General features: G+C 39.8%; 1 protein-coding gene across 1 annotated transcript in view; it reads right to left on the minus strand.

The window, feature by feature from the left end:
* LOC124555720 (cytochrome P450 4C1-like) overlaps positions 1–27,642 on the minus strand; it is a 258,545-nt gene that overhangs the window by 70,893 nt on the left and 160,010 nt on the right. Inside the window, exons 4-8 of the mRNA XM_047129727.1 lie at positions 21,153–21,259; positions 17,779–17,869; positions 6,698–6,883; positions 6,540–6,609; positions 1,200–1,326 (exon numbers count right to left, since the gene is read on the minus strand). Of these exons, the coding sequence (XP_046985683.1) occupies positions 1,200–1,326; positions 6,540–6,609; positions 6,698–6,883; positions 17,779–17,869; positions 21,153–21,259 (581 nt within the window). The remainder of the gene's footprint in view (positions 1–1,199; positions 1,327–6,539; positions 6,610–6,697; positions 6,884–17,778; positions 17,870–21,152; positions 21,260–27,642) is intronic.

The raw sequence follows: 27,642 nt of genomic DNA on the forward strand, positions 1-27,642 counted from the left end.
GGTTTTCCACATCCCACTAGGTGAGTACCAGACTGGTCCCCACATTCTGCCTCAGTTACATGACTCGCCGACATCTGAACACGTTCGCACTTTCCCTTGAATTACACTTGACACAGATAGCTGGGGTACATTAATTCCATCTCAGGGGGTACGGGGTGGAGGCAGGAAGGGCATCTGGCCACCCCTTCATCCTAACCTTGCCTAATCCATTCCTAACAATGCCCGTCTGCAGCTCGTGGTCGTGCGGTAGCGTTCTCTCTTCCCACGCACGGGTTCCCGGGTTCGATTCCCAGCGGGGTCAGGGATTTTCTCTGCCTCGTGATGACTGGGTGTTGTGTGCTGTCCTTAGGTTAGTTAGGTTTAAGTAGTTCTAAGTTCTAGGGGACTGATGACCATAGATGTTAAGTCCCATAGTGCTCAGAGCCATTTGAACCATTTTTTTGAACAATACCGACCCTGTGTCAGTGCGGGACATAGCACCAGTGAAAGAAAGAAAGAAAGGATGCCTAGTTTCACTGCTAGTACCTAAATAAGATAAAATAGTACAACTCATGCTTAGAGTAAGTCCTGTGAGAATAAACACTGTGATCAAATTGTGCCTCTTTAGAGCCAATAACCTTAGATAAAACTGTAAGAAATGGAGTAAATCATAACTAAGTATTTCAGCATATCAAGTGTAGTGTAATACATACTGGTACATAAATAAATGATATTCAGTTTTAAGTTTGCAATATACATACACATTAAAAATATGCACAACTTTTAGTTGAATAAACTGCTCCAGAACCATCTTTAATACAGTCACAACATGAACACAATACCTCCATAATAAAGCACATTATTAAAATACCAGTGCCATTGATACTGATTTTATCAAAACATGAAATCAGTTCTTTATCTTCAAAATATGAATAAGACCACAACAACAATGTTAATAAATAAAATCTTCAGTACAGAAATACATCTCACAAAAGCCATGAGTTCAATCTCTTCATGTTATCATATTTTCAAGAAAAATATATCATTATTACAAAATATCTTCAGATAATACCAGGTATCAGCAGTTACTGCTATAGCTATTACCGTACACTGCACTTATGATCAGTGGAGGGAGTAAGTTTATTGCTTTACCAAGTCAGTATCCTCTTCCAGATAGAATGAAATCATGTGAATGGCCTTTTGATTTCTTAAAAACTTACTGTTTGTGTAGTAGTCTTCATAACATGTAAATGTTTTCTCCATTCTTTCCCAAGGCTGCTCAAGTTAAACAGAAAATCAGGAAAAAGCCAAGGTCTAAATGTCCGCTGAAGAGTAATATCTGAAGCACTAGAACAAAAATAAATTAAAATAAGATAATTTTAAAAACTAAGAAAATGAAGCTTATTAAAAAGAATATAAATGTGTGAAAGTGACTTAACTGTCCTAACTAGAATATATTGCTCATTGTTAATAAAAATCATATTGTTATTAGAAAACAGATTTATTTTCTGTCTGTCAATTGCTACTTTTTTCATTTCATACTGTCCAGGACTGGGCAGTGTCATCCATCTTCAGATCATTTCTCATAGTTACAAAGTATAGGACAGTAAAACTAGTAGTACTGTTAACACTGCCATATTTGTGCCATGTTTCATACCACAAGTTATCACAGTAGACTATCACTAGATTTACAAGTAAACATTGACTACTGAATTATGAATACATAATTTATGATGTTGAAATTTTAATGGAAGTTTGGACTCACACATGTTCTGGAACAAATTGATGAGATAACAGGTGCAGAAAATCTTTTTGTCAAGTGCAGCTGCATGGGTTGTTGGCAGCATGAGTTATTAAGGAACTGATACTTCCAACATTCAATAGGGAATAAAATATGACCACAGGCCATCTGCAAGTGTGTCTTGCATAACTGTAGACAGCACATAATTTGCCACACATGTCTACAACATTTGCCTTGTTGTGCGTAACTATTATTTCTACTTTGCTTGTCTCTTCATCAACACTGTCATCATGGTGCAGACACAACACAGGTACAACAGTTTTGCCTTTCTTAGGATTATATGCAAGATTTTCCAAAGGCAAACACATTTGAACCTTCTGTATGCATACTTCTCTTCACAAATGGAAACAACAATTGCATTCCACAAAAATATATAAACATAATAATTAACTAACCTATACTTAACAAGACAATGATCTAACACAAAGCAATATTGTAATAATAACAAATCCCTTCAGAATTAACTATAATATGGCTATAATGGCTTCCCTTTTATTATTTCTCCTAAAGGCAACAATGAAAATTACATTGAACACCATTGCTCACATGGGACTGTCACTCTGCAATTTTTGACCATTCCACCACTGCTGCTCTAGTCCAAATGAAACAAAGGAGTAAAATAGTACTGTCAACAGCAGGAAGGTACTCATTCATGTGATTCCCTGGTCCAAAGAGAGTAAAGGAAATGGAAAAAAATACATTTATGTGGACTGTCAGTCCATGTGTGGCTACTGTAGGGTTAAGACTGGCTACCCTTTAACTACTATAAATGATTTGAAGATGGGCAACACTGTCCAAAGCTGGTCAATTTGAAACACTTATATCAGTGATTGACAGATGGAAAGTAAACCTATCTTCTACTTTTAAGGACTGCGCATAACTCCCTCTGACAAATACGTCTAGTTTTGATACTTCATTAATATTGAGAACCTACTTACATGGGTTCAGTTAAACTCAGTCTAAATCTATAGATGTAAAACAAACGGATTAAGTAAGCTGTTAAATTTTATGCTCTCATAAGCCAAGTAGTAGACATAGCTTATTAATTGGAAAAATATCCAATATATTTTTTTCATTAATTAAGACAAACTTCAAATATACAATTGTAGTGTTGTGGTGGTAGTACCATTAATGAAGTCATTATTTCAAAGTACAGGGTGTTTCAAAAATGACCGGTATATTTGAAACAGCAATAAAAACTAAACGAGCAGCGATATAAATACACCGTTTGTTGCAATATGCTTGGGACAACAGTACATTTTCAGGCAGACAAACTTTCGAAATTACAGTAGGTACAATTTTCAACAACAGATGGCGCTGCGGTCTGGGAAACTCTATAGTACGATATTTTCCACCATGCGCAGCAATAATATGGCGTAGTCTCTGAATGAAATTACCCGAAACCTTTGACAACGTGTCTGGCGGAATGGCTTCACATGCAGATGAGATGTACTGCTTCAGCTGTTCAATTGTTTCTGGATTCTGGCGGTACACCTGGTCTTTCAAGTGTCCCCACAGAAAGAAGTCACAGGTGTTCATGTCTGGCGAATAGGGAGGCCAATCCACGCCGCCTCCTGTATGTTTCGGATAGCCCAAAGCAATCACACGATCATCGAAATATTCATTCAGGAAATTAAAGACATCGGCCATGCGATGTGGCCAGGCACCATCTTGCACAAACCACGAGGTGTTCGCAGTGTCGTCTAAGGCAGTTTGTACCGCCACAAATTCACGAAGAATGTCCAGATAGCGTGATGCAGTAATTGTTTCGGATCTGAAAAATGGGCCAATGATTCCTTTGGAAGAAATGGCGGCCCAGACCAGTACTTTTTGAGGATGCAGGGACGATGGGACTGCAACATGGGGCTTTTCGGTTCCCCATATGCGCCAGTTCTGTTTATTGATGAAGCCGTCCAGGTAAAAATAAGCTTCATCAGTAAACCAAATGCTGCCCACATGCATATCGCCGTCATCAATCCTGTGCACTATATCGTTAGCGAATGTCTCTCGTGCAGCAATGGTAGCGGCGCTGAGGGGTTGCCGCATTTGAATTTTGTATGGATAGAAGTGTAAACTCTGGCGCATGAGACGATACGTGGACGTTGGCGTCATTTGGACCGCAGCTGCAACACGGCGAACGGAAACGCGAGGCCGCTGTTGGATCAACTGCTGCACTAGCTGCGCGTTGCCCTCTGTGGTTGCCGTATGCGGTCGCCCTACCTTTCCAGCACGTTCATCCGTCATGTTCCCAGTCCGTTGAAATTTTTCAAACAGATCCTTTATTGTATCGCTTTTCGGTCCTTGGGTTACATTAAACCTCCGTTGAAAACTTCGTCTTGTTGCAACAACACTGTGTTCTAGGTGGTGGAATTCCAACACCAGAAAAATCCTCTGTTCTAAGGAATAAACCATGTTGTCTACAGCACACTTGCACGTTGTGAACAGCACACGCTTACAGCAGACAGACGACGTACAGAATGACGCAACCAAAGACTGCGTTGTCTTCTATATCTTTCACATCACTTGCAGCGCCATCTGTTGTTGAAAATTGTAACTACTGTAATTTCGAAAGTTTGTACGCCTGAAAATGTACTGTTGTCCCAAGCATATTGCAACAAACGGTGTATTTCTATCGCTGCTCGTTTAGTTTTTATTGCCGTTTCAAATATACCGGTCATTTTTAAAACACCCTGTATATGCCCACCTCTATTTTCATTTTTTATTTCTGATACATATTCTTAACATTTTATATCATAACACAGTTTTCAGTTAAAATGCTACCACATGTCTTCCTTAAAACATTTTGAGTAGTTCGTGGAAGGATGAAGTGTGTATGTAATTTTAAAATGAATTAGATGCCTATTTTTCAGTCCCTTTACACAATCAAAAGCTGTTTCTTACTAGTAGTATTGGGCATAGGATGAAATATTAATATGTAAGCTCTGTGGCTACACTGGTGCACTAGAAAACGTGGCAGAATGATTAAAGTCTCTTGAAACAGTGTGAAAAACATTGTTCAGTTACCATAAAACAACAAAACAGTCACATAACTACAATTTTACTGAAACTGACAAAATCCATAAAAGCTTATGCTCACATTTTGGTCTGTCATTGTCACATCCATAGTAATAGCATTTAAGTTGAAGGCTAAGTGGGTGCATTTTCTTCATCCTTATCACTGAATAACTTTTTAAAAATTACAATGAAAGATTTATGGAACTTCAGGCACTAATGAAAATACATCATGTACACTGATTCATGAGTCACAGTTAACTTCATTTTGCTCATTCATCTTTGACTGTAGCAGGAATGTACTATGGTTAGATTACAAAAGTATCTAAATAAAATTTTAGTATTATTTGCAGATAATGATGTAGGAGCAGAAAACTAATAAATCAACCAGTTCAGTTGTGCCAGGTGTTTGAATTTTTCAGAAGATAATGTTTCCTTACTTGCCAAAAGATGTGTCATAATGTGATGAAGGAAGTGTAACTCCAAAGTGTTTTGGGAATAGTCACATTTCATACATTCACTACAAGACCATGTCAGCTGGAAATATGTTCAGTCAGTCATGAGAAATTTTATCTCTCCAAGGTCAAATGAAAATGTCTGCTCACTAGAATTGTGTTCACAATTCAAGATATACATTTTTTCTTACCATTTATGATGGTGTGATACAAAATCTGATGTAGTACATTTATAATGATAAATGAAAATTGGTGCTGGATCAGGATTCATGCTAATAGCCCTTGCAGTTTGTAAGCAGATGTCTTAACCAATCACATCATCTGAACACACATTAATGACAAAGTCAAACATTTTACATCATTTTTATGTTCCTTCTGTTTAGTGAAAAAAATGATGGAGGTTCTTCCTTCAGCCATAGCACCACCAGAGAAACAGCTCTAACAGTGAAATCTTCCAGTGGAATATTCACCAACTTAATTAAACCCATTTAAATAAAATTATAATAGCACCAATGAATACTGAATCGATGAAATGTTAACAGTGAAATTCATCTGTAATTCCTAAACCTGCAGTGTAATGAATATGTCATGACGAAAGAAAAAAATTATGAGTTGATTTCATTTACATCATTTCTTGTCACTATATTTAACTGACTTCATCCCCAGTTGTTCCATTCACTTTAGTGAATTTATTCAAATAAAAATGTAATGGCTTGGCTCACTTTTGCTCTGCAGTACATTTTGAAAATTTTCATTAAGCAAAGTGCCCACTCCGACCATGACTAAGAAGAAAACAGCACACATTAGGTACCAGTCTTCAATAAAATTTCTGCATCACTGTGAAACACTGTGATAGGAATTAACTGCCATTCTCTACATGTGTAAAGTCTAAGTTACTGGGTTAGGTACCCAAAACTTGTCAATAGGAATTCATTTACATTCAGCACATCTATTCTATAAATTGTCTAAACTACTGCACTGCATAACCAAAACACTCTTACAGCAATTAATTTCCATTCTGTACTTTGTACTCCGATACCCATAGTTGATTGTATGACAGACAGTCTTAAACTGATGTTTGTCAAAGAATACCAATTCATAACCCATACAGTGCTCAAAGACCTACAATGAAATATTAATTTATGATGAAAGAACACTCATTAAATGCTAAATTAACATGAAATTATGAAAATACTTTTATAAACATGGAACTTAAACTTTGCCAAGTGCTTGTCATTATCAGGACTGTAAGTGAACAGTGTTTGCAGATTGCTGACAGTTATGTGCCCTACCTTCGAACAGCATGGACATATTCAGAGTCGCTGTTGATCTGTGCATTGAAACTTACTCCCATTGCTGTTTCTGAAAAATCATGAGAAATAAGTATAAATTTAGTGTCTAGTCCTCATTCCAACTAGTATAGAAATGTCATGTAGACATTATTACTTACCATTTATAATATCCAAGGTAAGCAGGTTGACATAAGAATAAATATCAAAGGCTGGTCCATTTAATTTCTTTTTCCACAAATCGATCATGACATCCCCGTTTGAGTTGAAAACATTGATAAATTCTTCAAGAATTTTAAAATGAAATGTAGGAGTGATTATCTTACGATGTTTTCGCCAATGGTTACCTGTCCAGAAAGAAAAAAGAAACAGAAGATGTGCCGTGTAAACTACTGAGAACTGACATTTTTCCTAAAAATATATTATGAAATTAACATATGTCTCTGTCTATATTAAAAATATTTTAGTACTGTGGAAGTGACATAATAGACTAATAAATATGTAACAAGTGCTCTACGTCTTTAATTTCTCACTTGTTGCTTCTTGTTCTGCTTTTTATGCCAATGTTTATGCACATGTATTTTATGTCTGTGTAATTTATGCATAGTCAGTCCATGTACGCATATTACATGTAGACAATAGTTTACCTACATGAGTTGTGACCCCAAAGAAGAAACTGGATTCTTGTGGATATGTTATCTGCCATGATTTGTACAGATATGTGCCACAATGACTACTGTGCATAACCTACTCTGCGCCACTGACAGAGCCATCCAGGATATTAAAAATAAGTGCTCCAACCACTGGATTCTGCACCACACACTGATCTGACTCTGAACATCATGGTTTGAACCACGCCGCTCATGCCATCGGATACAGTGATACAGTCACAGATCAGTGTTTCACACAGTAATACAGGAGTGTCATATGATATTAAGCCCAATGTGAATATGCTCCCAGTTCTTTCACTGGTCCCAGTACCACTTCTGAGGGCAAAAGATTTTCTGCTCTTCAACTCTTGCTCCTTCTGCATTGCAGACCCAGCCATTTGTGCCCAATCAACCAGATATTCATCTACAATAATGGAGAATATTTGCACTCAACAGAAAATCAGTGATTATTTTCAATAGTTTACCTTAGTGATCAATAATATTGATCACTGAGCTGTTGCAATGGTGTCAAATATTATATTAGATTCCCCTCTCCAGCTTGGCTACAATGATCTAAACATGGCATTGATTTCTCATTTTACAAAAGCAATGGATAAAGGACTCATACGAATCCTGAACCATGAGAGATGGGGCAAAAATATACCATCTAAATTGTGGAGACATCCATGTGGAATAACTGATGCCAATATCATTTCAGATGCTTTGCTGCTACACATTTGGCAACAACAATTGCTACCTAAAGTCACATTAACCTTAATTGCTTATGAAGGGCAGGTATAATGCAAGTTGCTTTGAGTTGCTGATAGAACATACACCTTGCTCAACTCACACATCACAGTGGCTACCATGACAATTTCTGCTCATTCTGAGGCTAGCTGAGGCATCTCACACTAGCCCAATTCTCTGCTGTTTTGCTGTGATGCCGTCCCTGCCCAAAGACCATCATTCATTCCCTATGACCTGTGAACTCTCCACGCCACCATCAAGAAGCTGGCTCAGCAGTAATAAATATTGCAACTACAGACTGCAGCAGCTGAGACACATGTGGCTCCCATGCCACACCACCTTAGTCTCATCACAGGAACACTCAGGCAAATAAATGAAAAGCACCAGTTTGCTTTTGTTCTACAATATTACTTTAATTGTTAATCGGTTTTTGGTTTACAAGGCCACCTTCAGACATTTACAGAGTATTATCACCAGGGAAGTTAAATGTTAGCAGACAACATTGGAAGAGAAGTAACACATCTAGACTGAAGTAGAAACATACAGTAAGTAACATCTTTGCAATGAAAAAGTAAAAACTGAACAGTACATAAATAACAGTGGAGTAGGCAGGAAAACCTTTAGCACAAAATAGGAATAGCATGCCTGCATAATAGTTTCTATCAATAAACAAAACTGATAAAATAAAATTAAATTAAAATTATTACTAGACAAGGCTGCATCAGGAGGTATGAAACATGGAGAGTGATACACAACCAATTAAAAGAAGAGACAGTTATCAATGTAAATACAGAATACACAAGGAACTTAAGCAATATCAATAAGATAAACAGAAATAAATAAATGCAGGAAAATGGAGGTGAATGGACAATGGTAACCACTGAGTTCTTCTCCCAAGAACTGCTACTTCATCAAATATGTTGGAGAACTTAGACAGAGAGCTTTTAGCAATTTATGAAAGCATTAGCCTTTTCCACCCTCTGATCAAAGCTCATGCTGTCACCACCTACAGGGACCACAGATCCAATCTTTCATTGTTCAAAAAGCTCAGTGACAAGTGTTCTCCATGCCAGCTCAGACACATTGAATACATTTTCTAGCGTACAACTGACATCCACCACATTCCTGGTGCCAATAAGATTGTACCCAATTATTTTTTCTGCATAAGTAGGTTGTGGACTACAATGAGCTCATCTGTGCTCAGTTTTCTGATCAACAACTTCAACTGTTATTGAAGCACTTACCCACTGAGCTATGCCTATGGCAAAAATATGATGCGAAGTATCTGCAAACAAACCAAGGCTTTACATCACACCTCACTTTCAACATAGTTTTTGACAACAACCACAATTTGTCACAACCCAGAACCAGTGCCACAGCCAAACAGATGACATAATTTCGTGTAACCTTCTACCTAGAAGGATGTGCGCACCTAGGCTTGCCAATGCTTACAGTGCCAACACTGCAAGATCAGATGTTATATAGACAAAAATGTGGGACATTTTCCAGCTTCAACAATGAGTTTTGCCCACACCCACATCAAAGTAGATTGCTCTCCCTTCCTATCTGAAGATTACAGATTCATCTACATGGCAATGGACAGATGTACACAGTAGGCAGAGACAGTTCTGTTCAGGGTCACATCCACTAAGACAACCACTGGGGCATTCATCAAGTCCTGGTTGTTACATTTCAGCAGCCCTCTTCAAGTGACTACTGTCCAAGGACAATCATTAGAATCAGCCTTTTCAGTGAACTGTCAAAACTGTGTGGGCTCCAGTGCCACTGGATCACAAACAACCACCCAGAAAGCAACAGCATAGTTGAGAGAAGGCATCACACTTCAAAAACCACACTAATGTGCCACAATGATACTTGTACTCCAACATTACCACTAGTGCTATTAGGAACATGCAAGGATTTCAAAGTGGATCTTAGGTGCTCATCCACTGAGATGGTTTGTGGCAAGCTCTTGCACATGCCAGCATAATTCCTTGCCCCCTCACCACTGTCAGATGAGCAACAGCTTCCCCAGCTGTTACAACAACTGCGTGAACATATACATGTGTCAGAACCAGCTGTGTCACCGAGTGTAGTTGTGTGTCTTTCATGTGCAGGTATTTGTGCACAAACTGGTCGCAAGGTATAATTCAAATATGCTTTTATCCCCAGTGCTCCATACTTTGGGGCAGGGGCTGTGTCAGAGTGACATAACTAACTAATCACTACGTGACAAGTGCCATGTGTCTTTAATGTCTCGTGTCCTATGTTCCTTCCTGCTCTGCTGTATACAGTGAAATGGAATGTATTACACTGGTAGTCCCAGTATGCATATTATATGTAGATGATAGCATCTCTACAGTACCACAATTTGTAAATATTTAGGTACTCAATGAGATAAAAAGAAGAAATAAATTCAATCTTTAAGTGAATAAGCCTTGAAAAAGTCAAACAAGTTTGTTTAAAAACCTTTATTCCTCAGCACAGAGTGAAATGCAGAAAACAGGCTCATTTGCCTGTCATGGTAAATGATAATAGCCTTTATGCAAGCATTAATGATACTGTAGGTGTATATGTAAATGGAAAACAAATTAAAAAAGTAGTTAATACAAAGAAATGTACACACAGACTTTTTTAAATGATCTTTAATACAGTATGTAATGACTATTTAAAATGTCTTTGTTCCATGCTAATATTCTCTTGTATAAACCTTAACACATTGTGTGTGGAGCCAATTTTACTGGCCTTTCAATTCAGGTGATAGTCCCGCATGTTAGTGAGAACCTCACACATGTTGTTGTTGTTGTTGTTGTCATTGTTGTTGTTGTTGTTGTTGTTGTGGTCTTCAGTCCTAAGACTGGTTTGATGCAGCTCTCTATGCTGTGCAAGCTTCTTCATCTCCTGGTACGTACTGCAACCTACATCCTTCTGAATCTGTTAGCGTATTCATCTCTTGGTATCCCTCTACGATTTTTACCCTCCACACTGCCCTCCAATAACCAAATTGGTGATTCCTTGATGCTACAGAATATGTCCTACCATCCAATCCCTTCTTCCAGTCAAGTTGTGCCACAAACTCCTCTTCTCCCCAATTCTATTCAATACCTCCTCATTAGTTATGTGATTGACCAATCTAATCTTCAGCATTCTTCTGTAGCACCACATTTCGAAAGCTTCTATTCTCTTTTTGTCCAAACTATTTATCATTTATGTTTCAGTGCCATACATGGCTACACTCCATACAAATACTTTCAGAAACGACTTCCTGACACTTAAATCTATACTCGATGTTAACAAATTTCTCTCCTTCAGAAACACTTTCCTTGCCATTGCCAGTCTACATTTTATATCCTCTCTACTTCGACCATCATTGGTTATTCTGCTCCCCAAATAGCAAAACTCCTTTATTACTTTAAGTGTCTCATTTCCTAATTTAATTCCCTCAGCATCACCCGACTTAATTCGACTACATTCCATTATCCTTGTTTTCCTTTTGTTGATGTTCATCTTATATCCTCCTTTCAAGACACTGTCCATTCCGTTCAACTGCTCTTCCAAGTCCTTTGCTGTCTCTGACAGAATTACAATGTCATCGGTGAACCTCAAAGTTTTATTTCTTCTCCATGAATTTTAATACCTACTCCGAATTTTTCTTTTGTTTCCTTTACTGCTTGCTCAATATACAGATTGAATAACATCGGGGAGAGGCTACAACCCTGTCTCACTCCCTTCCCAACCACTGCTTCCCTTTCATGCCCCTTGACTCTTGTAACTGCCATCTGGTTTCTGTACAAATTGCAAATAGCCTTTCGCTCCCTGTATTTTACCCCTGCCACCTTCAGAATTTGAAAGAGAGTATTCCAATCAACATTGTCAAAAGCTTTCCCTAAGTCTACAAAAGCTAGAAATGTAGGTTTGTATTTCCTTAATCTATCTTCTAAGTTAAGTAGTATGGTCAGTATTGCCTCACATGTTCCAATTTTCTACTGAATCCAAACTGATCTTCCACGAGGTCAGCTTCTACCAGTTTTTCCATTCGTCTGTAAAGAATTCGCATTAGTATTTTGCAGCCGTGACTTATTAAACTGATAGTTCGGTAATTTTCACATCTGTCAACACCTGCTTTCTTTGGGATTAGAATTATTATATTATTCTTGAACTCTGAGGGTGTTTCGCCTGCCTCATACATCTTGCTTACCAGATGGTAGAGTTCTGTCAGGACTGGCTCTCCCAAGGCTGCCAGTAGTTCTAATGGAATGTTGTTTACTCCCAGGGCCTTGTTTCGACTCAGGCCTTTCAGTGCTCTGTCAAACTCTTCATTCCATATCATATCTCCATTTCATCTTCATCTACATCCTCTTCCATTTCCGTAATGTCCTCAAGTACATTGCCCTTGTATAGACCCTCTATATACTCCTTCCACCTTTCTGCTTTCCCTTCTTTGCTTAGAACTGGGTTTCCATCTGAGCTATTGATATGCATACAAGTGGTTCTCTTTTCTCCAAAGGTCTCTTTAATTTTCCTGTAGGCAGTATCTATCTTACCCCTAGTGAGATATGTCTCTACATCCTTACATTTGTCCTCTAGCCATCCCTGCTTAGCCATTTTGCACTTCCTGTCGATCTCATTTTTGAGACGTTTGTATTCCTTTTTGCCTGCTTCATTTACTGCATTTTTATATTTTCTCCTTTCATCAATTAAATTCAATATATCTTCTGTTATCCAAGAATTTCTACTAGCCTTCGTCTTTTTACCTATTTGATACTCTGCTGCCTTCACTACTTCATCCCTCAAAGCTACCCATTCTTCTTCTATTGTATTTCTTTCCCCCATTCCTGTCCATTGTTTCCTTATGCTCTCCTTGAAACTCTGTGCAACCTCTGGATTAGTCAGTTTATCCAGGTCCCATCTCCATAAATTCCCACCTTTTTGCAGTTTCTTCAGTTTTAATCTACAGTTCAGAACCAATAGATTGTGGTCAGAGTCCACATCTGCCCCTGGAAATGTCTTACAATTTAAAACCTGGTTCCTAAATCTCTGTCTTAGCATTATATAATCTATCTGATACCTTCTAGTATCTCCAGGATTCTTCCGGGTATAAAACTTTATTTCATGATTCTTGAACCAAGTGTTGGCTATGATTAAGTTATGCTCTGTGCAATATTCTACCAGGCGGCTTCCTCTTTCATTTCTTACCCCCAATCCATATTCACCTACTACGTTTCCTTCTCCTCCTTTTCCTACTGTCGAATTCCAGTCACCCATAACTATTAAATTTTCGTCTCTCTTCACTACCTGAATAATTTCTTTTATCTCATCGTACATTTCATCAATTTCTTCATCATCTGCAGAGCTAGTTGGCATATAAACTTGTACTACTGTAGTAGGCGTGGGCTTCGTATCTATCTTGGCCACAATAATGCGTTCACTATGCTGTTTGTAGTAGCTTACCCGCACTCCTATTTTTTTAAATTTATTATTAAACCTACTCCTGCATTACCCATATTTGATTTTGTATTTATAACCCTGTATTCACCTGAGCAAAAGTCTTGTTCCTCCTGCCACAGAACTTCGCTAATTCCCACTATATCTAACTTTAACCTATCCATTTCCCTTTTTAAATTTTCTAACCTACCTGCCCGATTAAGGGATCATTCCACTCTCCGATCCAGTTTTCTTTCTCCTGATAATGACGTCCTCTTGAGTAGTACCTGCCCAGAGATCCGAATGGGGGACTATTTTACCTCCGTATTATTTTACCCAAGAGGACGCCATCATCGTTTAACCATACAGTAAAGCTGCATGCCCTCGGGAAAAATTACGGTTGTAGTTTCCCCTTGCTTTCAGCCGTTCGCAGTACCAGCACGGCAAGGCCGTTTTGGTTAGTGTTACAGGGCCAGATCAGTCAATCATCCAGACTGTTGCCCCTGCAACTACTGAAAAGACTGCTGCTGCTGCCCCTCTTCAGGAACCACATGTTTGTCTGGCCTCTCAACAGATACCCCTCCATTGTGGTTGCACCTACGGTACGGCTATCTGTATCACTGAGGCGCGCAAGCCTCCCCACCAATGGCAAGGTCCATGGTTCATTGGCAGGGGGGGGGGGGGGGGGGGGGAGCTCACACATGTATTTGAGTGACACGGAAATGTAACAATGAGACTAGGGGTTTACAAAAACTAAAAATGGTCACTGAATACAATAAGGAAGAAACTGCCATTCACCTTTCTGATCAGATCAACTGAGAAAGACAATAAAATGGATGAAAAGTTACAATTTACTCTCTTTCTGAACATCACTGTTGTGAATGTATTTGATGTATTCAAAGACATGATGGCACAGAAAGTGTCAATTACAATATTTCAGAAAAAGTTGGTAGATGTAGTGTCACAGTATTCACATGAAGAAACTCCAGGCAGTATTGATACACAAAGAAGCAGACACTAGGTGGCACAAAAAGGAAGGAAAAGTGCATAAAGTGCATTGATATTGTTCTGAACATTAGAAGACAAACAAAAAACCATTCAGGCACAATGCAGCTAGAAAATTAACTAAAGAGGTGGTTTGTGTTTTTTAATACATGCATAACCCCATATTTGTACACAATATTTTAATAAACTTTATTAAAATTACATTTGTTTTTTAACCTTGTTGCAGCGATTCCCATACAATGATGTTGTCTGAATGATAAGTACTGTCTCAGTTCACATGGATTAACTTCACCCAGATGAAAAGTACACTGCCAGGCCAGGGAACTGACTCCACCCAAACGAAGAAGCCACTGTTGGGCTCATGGGACTTACAGCGTACCTAACATCTTAATGTGTCAACATGCACAGACTTCTATGCTCTGGCACCAGTTCTCAAAATTCCATAATGAATAGTAACCTTCACATCATCTAGTGATAATCATAGTTTGTGAAAATATCAAGTGGTCACAGTAACCTCAAACCATTAATGATAATCCTTGTTTCATCCTACAAGTCTTTGATACATGTCACTTAGTACAACATCTATAGGCTTTGTAGAGCATTTTGACTATATTTATTTGAAATAATCACACACTGGGTGCAATTAAATGGCGACTTCTTTGAGATATGAACAATTTGTGGTTCAATATCCCCAATCACAGCAATTGTTTAAAGTCAGAAATATCTATTCCTTTTATATTTGCAGATGAGCTTGTCATACACTGATTCCTCACCAAAACTTGGATACTGCTATTTGATGTTATTATGCCAACACAAGGATATCTGTTTACAAAAATGTCATTTATTTCATTAATTGAGGCACAATACCACTGTAACATAAGTTCATCTACCTAGCCAAAATTGTTACAGCACACCTGTGTGGTGGGGCTTTACTTGAGGTACTCAGGTATTAATCCTGATAATGGAAGAAATTTTCACCCCTACTATTTGGTCAGCATGAAAGGACAGTTTGTGACATTGTTCCTGACCACCTGACCTTGTGCCATTGTCCTGGATTAAACTTCCAGCCTCTCCACAGTGTTTCATGAAGTGAGATCATGTGATACAGTTTGTGGTGATCTACACAGATGGTGACTAAAGCCCAGTAGTCACGTTAGTATTCACAAGGAGTTCCGTACATGCTGACACTGGCTTTCACCCTCTCTCTCCTCTGATCACTGTCAAACACGAACACGTCACCACACTATAGACAGACTTTTTACAGTCACCAACACCCTACAGATACATCTAAGACAGAACTTTCACACATACAGCCTGGAAAGTTGCTGTTGTGTGCAGAGGAAGCTGATATACCACTTGGGGTCTCCCAGCCAATAACGTAATACTGGGGCTGGACAGAAATAAGGAAACAATGCAAGAAATGCATGTTTGAACATAAATGCAGATTCTAGCCAAGTCTTTAAGTTGCACTGTTGTATTGAACAACGAATGGCACCAATGCAATGTACTCAACATGTTGCAAGTGTCAGTCATGGTCAGAACAGTATACTGAATAGTTGGGAGTCATTATGTCTAAACTAAGTGAATTTAAACGTGGGCAAACTGTACATACCCTAATGGTGGGTGCTTCCATAACCAAGGTAGCTGAAGTGTTTGGCACTTCAAGAGACCCTGTATCAAAGATTTATACTGCATACAGTGAAAATGGAAAAATATCAGCCACTAAGTCACAATGAGGATGAAAGTGTGTGTTGAGTGATCATGGTGGATGAACATTGGAGAGTATTGTGATTAAAACTAAGAGGATGATAGCTACAAAAGTCAAAAGTCACTACAGAACTGAATGCTCTTCTTGCAAACCCTGTCAGCACCAAATCAACATGAAGGGGGCTCCATTGGCTGTGAATTGGAGGGCAATCTGGAATTCGGAAACTACTCATCTGTGATGCAAATGCCCATAAGAAGAAAACATAGCCATAAAACCTAGGCTATGGAGCAATGGAGAAAAGTCATTTGACTGGATGAATCTTCATTCACAATTTTTCCAACTTCTGGCTGAGTTTAAATTCCAAAAGTGAAACATGGCAGGGTGGTTCGTGATGATTAGGGTAGCCATATCATGGTACTCTATGAGCCCCATGATTACTCTGCAAGTGGCATTACTGCCAAGGATTCTGTGACCATTTTGGCTGACCAGGTCCATCCCATAGTACAATTTTTAAGGGAGAAATAACAGAGCCAACCACTTTCAAATAATTGTTTATTGCATTTACTTTAGTTTCAACACCTCTAAGGATGTCGTCAACAGAATGAAAATTTAAAAGCCGTAAAATTATATTGCAAGAAGACATTCTGAAGTCAAAAATTAAAAATGTTCCAGCCTTTGGTACATACACCTTGCAAGGAACAACATCAGACTGACGTTGTGCTATTGAAGGTGCTCTTGAAGTTATGCACTGATCAGAAATTGTGCCTTATAATCTTAAACTTTTGGACTTGGTATTAAGTATAAGGGAGTTGAAGAGAAAATGGTGTAATAAAAATTGATCATGTGGTGTCACCGCCAGACACCACACTTGCTAGGTGGTAGCCTTTAAATCGGCCGTGGTCCGTTAGTATACGTCGGACCCGCGTGTCGCCACTATCAGTGATTGCAGGCCGAGCGCCGCCACACGGCAGGTCTAGAGAGACTTCCTAGCACTCGCCCCAGTTGTACAACCGACTTTGCTAGCAATGGTTCACTGACAAAATACGCTCTCATTTGCCGAGACGATAGTTAGCATAGCCTTCAGCTACGTCATTTGCTACGACCTACCAAGGCGCCAGTACCAGTTACTATTGATGCTGTAATTATGAACTGTCAAAAGCGACGTTCACCATTAATGGATTAAAGTTAAGTATTCCACCAGCTACGTCCGTTTTTTTCTAAATTATAATTTCTTTGTCCTGTTCCAGACCTCACGCCAGCCTGCGTGAGTTAAAACGCGTGCCTTTCGGCTTCCTCTAGAAACACGGTGTTGGCTATCCTGCCAACCCACAACAGATCATTCACGTTTCTCTTTAAAACATCCATTTAGTACATTTTAACAAATCAAAATCTATCTTTCACTGTAAAATGTGGACTCACTGTGTAAGGGCAAATATTTCTGTAAGTACTTAAAGTGATTAAATCTAATGAGTAAAGAGAATGGTTCTGCATATAATTTCTGTTTTTCTCCAGATTAACTTTTGATATTCAAATTAAGATTTAACTAAATTCATTTTTTATTATTCTTATCTAACTATGTGAAAAGATTCATGTGAGCAACTTGTGCTATTTTCAAGTACAAATTTACTTTAACTGAGGTGTTGCTCAACCTCCTGTAAAAACTGTACATAATGACATGGTACAAGTAATTAGTATTAAAGTAACTAACCATCTGAGGTAAGAAGTCCTTGTCCGAGCCATGGTTCTACAAATTTGTAACTTATAGATTTTTTAATGTGAGTTGGACTGCTGAGAATAGTCTGAAACAAAGCAACCATAAATAAATTCTCAAATTACATCTTTTTACTGTTGCTATCAAATAGAGGGAGGTATGCAATTACAGGGTGTTACAAAAAGGTACGGCCAAACTTTCAGGAAACATTCCTCGCACACAAAGAAAGAAAATATGTTATGTGGACATGTGTCCGGAAATGCTTACTTTCCATGTTAGAGCTCTTTTTATTACATCTCTTCAAATCATGGAATGGAAACACACAGCAACTGAACGTATCAGCGTGACTTCAAACACTTTGTTACAGGAAATGTTCAAAATGTCCTCCGTTAGCGAGGATACATGCATCCACCCTCCGTCGCATGGAATCCCTGATGCGCTGATGCAGCCCTGGAGAATGGCATATTGTACCACAGCCATCCACAATACGAGTACGAAGAGTCTCTACATTTGCTACCGGGGTTGCGTAGACAAGAGCTTTCAAACGCCCCCATAAATGAAAGTCAAGAGGGTTGAGGTCAGGAGAGCGTGGAGGCAATGGAATTGGTCCGCCTCTACCAATCCATCAGTCACCGAATCTGTTGTTGAGAAGCATACGAACACTTCGACTGAAATGTGCACGAGCTCCATCGTGCATGAACCACATGTTGTGTCGTACTTGTAAAGGCACATGTTCTAGCAGCACAGGTAGAGTATCCCGTATGAAATCATGATAACGTGCTCCATTGAGCGTAGGTGGAAGAACATGGGGCCCAGTCACGACATCACCAACAATGCCTGCACAAACGTTCACAGAAAATCTGTGTTGATGACGTGATTGCACAATTGCGTGAGGATTCTCGTCAGCCCACACATGTTGATTGTGAAAATTTACAATTTGATCACGTTGGAATGAAGCCTCATCCGTAAAGAGAACATTTGCACTGAAATGAGGATTGGCACATTGTTGGATGAACCATTCGCAGAAGTGTACCCTTGGAGGCCAATCTGCTGCTGATAGTGCCTGCACATGCTGTACATGGTACGGAAACAACTGGTACTCCCGTAGCACTCTCCATACAGTGGCGTGGTCAACGTTACCTTGTACAGCAGCAACTTCTCTGACGCTGACATTAGGGTTATCGTCAAGTGCACGAAGAATTGCCTCCTCCATTGCCGTTGTCCTCGTCGTTCTAGGTCTTCCGCAGTCGCGAGTCATAGGCTGGAATGTTCCGTGCTGCCTAAGACGCCGATCAATAGCTTCGAACGTCTTCCTGTCGGGACACCTTCGTTCTGGAAATCTGTCTCGATACAAACGTACCGCGCCACGGCTATTGCCCCGTGCTAATCCATGCATCAAATGGGCATCTGCCAACTCCGCATTTGTAAACATTGCACTGACTGTAAAACCACGTGCGTGATGAACACTAACCTGTTGATGCTACGTACTGATGTGCTTGATGCTAGTACTGTGGATCAATGAGTCGCATGTCAACACAAGCAGCGAAGTCAATATTACCTTCCTTCAATTGGGCCAACTGGCGGTGAATCGAGGAAGTGCAGTACATACTGACGAAACTAAAATGAGCTATAACATGGAAATTAAGCGTTTCCGGACACATGTCCACATAATATCTTTTCTTTATTTATGTGTGAGGAATGTTTCCTGAAAGTTTGGCCGTACCTTTTTGTAACAACCTGTATATGACCAGCTGGATGCATCCAGAAGGTGCTTCATCACAGACCTAAAGTGAGCAGGTTAAGAGTTTGCATCACGATACAGATAACATTTTTAAACAATCATTGATTTGTCTCTTTAAGTAATGGGATTCCTTAAGGAGATATATTGCAGAACAAAAGGCAGTTAATTGGGTTGGGCATATTTGGATTTCTATAACTCTCTAGAAAGCAGCATCTTGATGCTGAATAAACAGCAAGTGAGTAAAAGTCAGCTTGCTGTATGCTGATCTGTGCTATTATTCACTGCTGTACTTGTGTGAATCTAACAGTGTATTGAATAATACAGAAAATAAGCAACAATGTATATAATTGTTTATGATGAGCCCATACTTTTGTTTTTGTGTAATAAGTTCTTGTACACTACTTATGTACTATGTGTATGTAATTTGTTTTGCTGTTTGTATATGTTTGTCCATTTATTATGTGTATGTGTTGTTATGTGTTACGTGTAATCAAATGACAAATCCTGTATCACATGTGTGATCTATTGGATGCTAAATAAATAAATAAATTATGTGTGTTCTGTCTCAGAAACCATTTTAATAGCACATATAACTACACTAAATTCCGTCCAAACAGGTCTCTGGAGGCCCAATGGTACTGACTGACCGCCATGTTATCCTCAGTCAATAAGCATAGCTGGATGCGGATATTTATGGCTTGTGGTCAACATACCATTCTCCTGGCTGTTGTCACTTTTCGTGACCAAAGCCACTACTTCAAAATCAAGTAGCTCCTCAGTTGGCTTCATAAGGGCAGAGCGCACCCTGTATCTCCAAATACTGACCACTCGACCATGGACACCCTGTATATTTCACATTGGCAGGACCAGCTCATCTAATCAGAATGCCTAAATCATTAACATATGTTTCAGTTTCTGACAGTTGATTTAGTAAAACTGCAAGACCTTTTATGTGAATTTTTAATTGCAGAGAGCAGGTTTTGAACGCTTGTAAATATTTCCCCTCAACTTAAGAGTATAACTGACGAACATATCTGTTGCTATAGACATAAATGTTGAAGAAACAGTGTAGTTCACGCCACAGAGTGTTAGTCACGGCTCTCTATAAAGAACTGTTCGCAAAATATAACTGGACGAGATGATGTTGAATCGTGTAGGGAACATGGATAAATAAGCATCCATCAATGGAGCGGTCGTCAGTTTGAACTGTTGCTGTTATCTGAAGTTGTTGCTGTAAGATGTTGATAGGCATATGTGATCATTATTGTTTACCTCAAAGTACTCAGTTTTGTATTCGCAAGCATCTGCATAGTTTTGACCATAAAGTTTTGGGTGAATCTGTACATATGTACCTGTGGGCGTACTTCAATAGAAACTAGAATTTCTGTTGTGTTGTTAATGTACTAACGTTAGAGAAAATTGAATGATATAGGTCTATATGAGATGATCATAAACGTCTTGAAATGCATTTGAAATTCCAGAAAGATGGTTTTATCACATCTGATGAAGGGAAAATTCGTACATGGACGTTCTTAGCTACCCCGATCAATATGAAAAAATGACAATGTAAAACTTCACGCTAAGTTAAGCTGCATGAAAATGTCACATGTTACTATATTGAGACATTTACCTCAACCTCATCTGCATCTATGAGGAATATGAATGGTCTGGTACCAAGCCAGACGAGATATGTTGACCCATAGGTCTTCCACAGCCTAATGCTGTTGTGCAAGATATCTGAAACATAGCAACAAAAATATTTTATTTTTCACTGAAAGCATGAGAAATTCAAAACCAATTGATTACAGTTTAACAAGATTTCTTCAACTACGCAACGAATGCTGGTTTTAGCTAAATAAATTACAGTACCAGAAATAGTCAACAGTTACTTTTAATGAGAAGTTTCAGCCTGCATACACAGTCAACAGTTAATTTTAATGAGAAGTTTCAGTCTGCATAAAACGGTCCAGTTAATTCTTACAGATAAAGAAATGTATGACTTTCAAAGTGTCTGTCGATTTCCGAGCATTAGTTTAAGTGGATAAGAACCTATATTAATTTTGAAGCCATATGAAACCAGCGTGGTGAAAAAATCTCAAGGAAACGAACATTTCAGTGAACTTACACAGAGTGAGAGAGGGTAATAGTTAAGACAGTGGTCACAGATTTTGGAGGAACGTTGATGCATGGCTTGGTACATCATAGCCATTTTCTTATAGGTTTTTCTTTCTTTTTTTTGCGCGCGGAAATAATAGGTTGTGTATTTTATTTCACTCGAACTTATGAAGCGCGTTTCTAAGGATACAACAGAAACAACCTCATACAACTTCATAAAACCTCGAACCAGAGGACTACCAAAGTCGTTCCACCTGTAATGCATTACTACAGTTTATCTTCAACTAATCGAGTCGGGTTTGAGGGACCAGTTTTTAATTCATGCGTCTGATCAAGTATCTCTGGAAGTTCCGTAACATCACAGCAAAAATGTATTCCACAGAACACTCTTTCTCACTAAATATCCACACCTCCCAAAAGTGGTGTTAGCACAATGAACTCGCATTCGGGGGGATGACAATTCAGATCCTCGTCCGGCCATCCGAATTTAGCCTTTCCGTGGTTTTCCTAAGTACATTGAGGCAAATGCCGCGAGGGTTCATCACGAAAGGCACGGCCGACTCCTTTCCCCATCCTTTCGTGATCCGTGCTTGTGCTCCCTTTCTAATGACCTCGAGCTTGTGCTCCCTTTCTAATGACCTCGCTGTCTACTGGACGTTAAGCCCTTATCTTCCTTTCATTTTCAAACATGGTGCTCATCGACTGTATCTCAGGTATTCCACATACATGTTTCGAAACTTGATCGAAGACAAATCAGTGATCTAACGATAACATATGCTGGGAATTTCCGATGTTTAATGTTTCTTAGTTATAGAAATATAAGAAACTGAAAGTAAAACTTGTATGCCTTAAAAGACCGAAAGCAAATCAGTGAGCTAACAATAACGTACAGTGGAAATGGTTAAGTGTGGTATCGTACAAAGTTCGCGGTGCCATAAGAAAATTTGACAACTCGCATCGATTTCGCAGAACATATCGATGTCTCGCGGCATGCTGCAACGACGAGGAGCTAGCGTAGCTACACCCTTTCCCCCAGCTTCGCATTCTGAATTTTGTGAACTTTGTACTTAAAGAGGACAGTTTAGTAAATCTGTGCTTCGAGTGATGCTTAAATATTCAAGAATAGTTGCAGTTATTCGGTAAATTCATGTAGCAGTGGATTGTATAAAGCTGAGTAAACATTTTTATCATTCTTTTAATAAAGTGAACTAATATTTAGCATGTTCCAGTTCCACTCCCCGATCCCCCAAAGCAACCAAGGAACCCACAGTGGCACCGGACGAGTGATACTTCATCAGTTCATAACACTACAGTTCTAATGTTTGTTTGTTGCGTAAAAGAGAAGAAACTGAAACTAAAATTTATATGCCGTAAATTAAAGTTAAATCACACAGGAAGGTCTGTGTGCTATACTTCTATTTCCTGGAAATATTATTCGTCGAGCATACACAGAAATACGTACATTAGTATATTGGACAACAACAATAGTCTTGTTTTTCTTTCATTTCTTTAGTAATATAACAGCATTTAGTAGTTGTACTGAAAAAAACTTCTGATTAACGTTTCGTAGACGACATGGTCATTAGCGACGGAACACTACGAGGGTTAGGGAAGGAAATCGGTAGTGCCCTTTCAAAGAAAGCATCCCGGTTTTCACGCTGTGCGATATAGGGAAATCACAGGAAATCAAAATCCGGATGGCCAGATTGGGATTTGAACCGCCTTCCTCAAGAATATGAGTCAATTGTCTTACCACTACAACACCTAGTTCTGTAGCTGTACCGATTGAAATGACTTAATAGCGGAGGCACGGGACTCACATCGTAGACGGGTCGCGATCAGATCTGGCCATGCAGGTTTAGGTTTCTTGTGGTTTCTCTAAACTGACTAATATTGATGACAGAATGATTCCCTTGGAAAGACCACCACCGAAAGCCTCCTGCACCGTTGTACTCCATCCGATTTCGTCCTCATTGACAGATCGTTAAACTCTACTCCTTCTGTACCGGCTGAGCTCGTAAGACTGGACTATGTACACATTTAAGTCCATTTGAATATGCGTTGTCTATAGAGAGCCATCCGTAGTTGTCTGTTCCCACTATGGGCTGCACCCAGAGCTCCGTCCTACGAACGAAGCATTTCAAGCGCAATTATTACTTCACCCACGTGTATCCTACTATACAACATTATGTATCAGAAATTCTTTGTTCCGGTAAGATCAACAGAGAGGACAGAAAAATTCATGAAAGAAAGCCTGTCGTCACAAGTTTGTTTAGGCTGCGCGATATCGTCACGGAAATCCGCAACTGATTCTAACGACACACGTTGCAAGAGAGGAGTTATGCACCACGCTGAGTTTACTAAAAAATACCAAAAATGCAAATTACAGCAAAGTCATGGTCAAGTTTATATAGAGGTTACCCAACAGTTGTCCTTTCCGTTGAACATTTGCAACTGAAACAGAGGAAGGATGGATGGTAGTAGCACACGATCTAATCAAAAGTATCCGAACACTTACTGGTAAACATTAATACGGCGTGTGTCTGTCCGCCTTTGTGACGGCTTGAACTCTGCTGAGGACACTTGAATGAGGTGTCTGAATATCTGTGGAGGAAGAGCAGACCATTCTTCCTTGAGAGCCGAAACCATAAAATGTAGTGATGTTGGACGGTGAGGTCTGGAACGGAGTCGATGCTCTAACTCATCTCAAAGGTGTTCCATTGGGTTAAGGTCGGAAACATGGGCAGGTCAGTCAACTACATGAAAGTTATTGACCACAAAGCCATTGCCTCGAAGATGCTTCTTTATGACAGGGTGCATTGTCATGCTGATACAAATAACAATCGTCTCCGAACTGAGCCTCTACTGTACGCAATACACAGTGCTGTAAAATGCGTTCATATGCTTCCGCATTTAGTGTGTTCTTAAGCACAATAAGTGGACCATACCCTAACCACGAGAGTCACTCCCATACCGTACCACCACCTCCTCCGTACTTCACTGTTGACAGTACACATGATGGCACGTAAAAGTTCTCCTGCCGTTCGCCAAACCCAAACGCTTCCATTGGATTGCCACAGGATATAGCGTGATTCATCACGCAAAATCATTCGTTTGCAGTCAATCTACTGTCCAGTGGCCTTGCACCTTACACCGCCTAAGCGTTACTTAGTAGTGAATACAGAAATGTGTGATTTGCGAGGAGCTGTTCGACAGCTGTGCCCCATTCTTTTTATCTTCCCACGCAGAGTCATTGTGCTATCTGGACTGCTGGTAGCAAACTTGGAACTCACGAATGTATCCTTCTGTTGATTTCACTCGATTTTTGCAGTTACTCTCAGCAAGGTCTCTGTCCGTCAGTACATGAGGTCAGTCTGATCTTGATTTAGCTGTGGTTGTCCCTTCGTGTTCCCACTTTACAATCACATCAATAATAGTCGACTTGGGCAACTTTAAAAAGGTTGAAACATCATTGATGAATCTGTTACTTAGATAACATCTAATCAGTAGTCCACACCCGAAGTTATTGAGGTCTCCTGATAGACGCATCTTGGTGTTACTGCTTCACTAATGACGACATAAGACTCCTCGTCTCCTTTTATACTGGCGGGTCCACCTCTCGTGACATCTAGTGCTTAATTCCGCATTACCCAGTATCCGAGAGTGTATATTCTATTCACTTCGTCATTCATTGTAAACTGTTTGATGAGCACAAATACAGCTGTAGAAATATAATATCGAAGATGTGCTGTCTGTCGTTCTCGTGCGGCTAATGTCCTAGTTCGTTAAATCCGTCGATATGAAACGTACATTACGTAACTACGTACATGACAAATATTGGCCAATAACAAAACTGGCCGAAATGTGAATACTGCAAATTGTTATGAATTCAGTTCTACTGCAAAAGAAGAGAAGAAGGAGGTGGAAAGGGGGAGAGGGAGGCGGAGTTAAGCGTCCTATCTAGATCAGTGTCATAATAGATTGGATACTAAGCCCTTGAGAAAACGTTCACTTGAGGCGATTTTGGGAAGCCATGGAAGTAAATCGGGCTAGCCTAGCGGGGATTTAAACCCCACTTCTTACAAATATCATGCAAATGCTTTGAACACTGCACCACGTCGTTTAGTGGGCCTGTTAGTCTGGTATCGTACGATGACGTAGAGTCAGCTAACTCCACAATAAATACAACAGTATAGACTGACTATATTAAGTCGTAATTTCACTTATAAACAACTAGATGACCTCTGCGCCAGCCGAAACACCTCGCTAGGCCCTAAAACCAAATTCTTACGTACTGTATGCCACTAATCTGCAGCAAAACGCAAAGGGTACAGCAGACGGTGTGCTGAGATGACACCTGTTCCTTCACAAGGGCACATATCCTGCAGTACTGAGTTTAAGCGGCGATAGACCATCTCGCTGCCTGGGCGAGGCAATGGAGGAGGAGGAGGAGGAGGAGGAGGAGGCGGGGGGGGAGGAGGAGGAGGAGGAGATTAGAGTTTAGCGTCCCTCCGACAATGAGGTCATTAGAGACGGGGCACGAGCTCGAATTAGGGAAGAATGTCGAAGGAAATTGGCGACGCCCTTTCAAAGAAACCATCCCGGCTTTTGCCTGAGACGATTTAGGGAAATCATGGAAGACCTACAGCATGATCACCGTACGAGGGTTTGAACCGTAGTCCTCCCGAATGCGAGTCCAGTGTGCACCACCTCGCTCGGTAGACGTAGATTTAGAAATACTCAAACGTATAAGTAGCTTCGGGGGTACCACAAGGGAATGTTATAATACCATTTATTTTCACAATATACAGGGTGAATCACATACCGAAACGCGGTTTTCGGCAAATGTTAGAGCGTCGAGGAGGACGTACTTTTTGTTTAATTAATGTTTTTAGCGATGGTATCAACGGCGATATTGAAGAAAGTACTTTAAAAAAAATGGACCCGTATAGTTTTCATAATAGCATTCGATCGCCCTTGAGAAGTGATATAGCTTTTGTTACTGTTGACGTTGAAACCTATCGTAAAAAAATCGAGAAATGTCGTAAAATTTGAGAGCACGGTGGCCGAAATCGGTATTAGCGGTGCAAACTCCACCAGGCAGAGCTCTCGTGCTACGTTATGTCAGAATGTCAACACATTTGCCTGTTTACTTCGTCTGCTTCAACATTCCTTGCATGCAGACATGTACACCAATGAGGAGAAATTTGATATACTACATTTACACGGCGAATGCAAAAGAAATGCCGTAGAAAGAGAACAGCAGTGCAGGGCTACCTATACGGATCGCCATGTCCGACGCGCCAGGCAGTTGCAACGATTATTAAGACGCTAGTGCAGACAGGCTGCTTGAACGTCAAAAAGAGGATAACAAAAGGAGACTACAACTGACAGAGAACACGAAGAAGCTGTTCTGGCTACGACGCTAATGAATCCGCACACTGGTACGAGACATATTGCCAACGAATATGGAATCAGCCAGACGAGTGTCATTCGTATCCTGCATCGGCAGAGTTTCCATCCCTATCACCTATCACTACATAATGCACTAGACGACCGTGATTTCGAACGTCGTACACAGTTTTGTTGGTTTGCCCTTCAGCAACTGAGAGACGACCGTACGTTTTTCCAATGTGTGCTATTTACCGATGAAGCAGCGTTTACTGACCACACTAATGTAAATTTGCATAACATGCACATGTGGGCAGCTGAAAATTCACACTGGCTTTGTCAGGTGCAACATCAACGGCCGTGTAGCGTAAACGTATGGTGCGGCATCATAGGAAATTACGTTGTGGGACCTTACTTCACTTCAAGCGTTCTAAATGGACTTTCGCAAGCACACTTTCTAACATTCTGCCGGTTCTTCTAGAAGAGGTACAAATGGATATTCGACAGTGTATGTGGCTGCAACACGACGGTTTTCCAGCTCACTCGTCCCGTGTTGCAAACCAAATATTCAAGGAGAACTTTCCTGGACGTTGGATAGGACGAAATTATCTTGT

Source organism: Schistocerca americana, chromosome X, assembly GCF_021461395.2.
Source record: "Schistocerca americana isolate TAMUIC-IGC-003095 chromosome X, iqSchAmer2.1, whole genome shotgun sequence".
Lineage (NCBI taxonomy): Eukaryota > Metazoa > Arthropoda > Insecta > Orthoptera > Acrididae > Schistocerca > Schistocerca americana.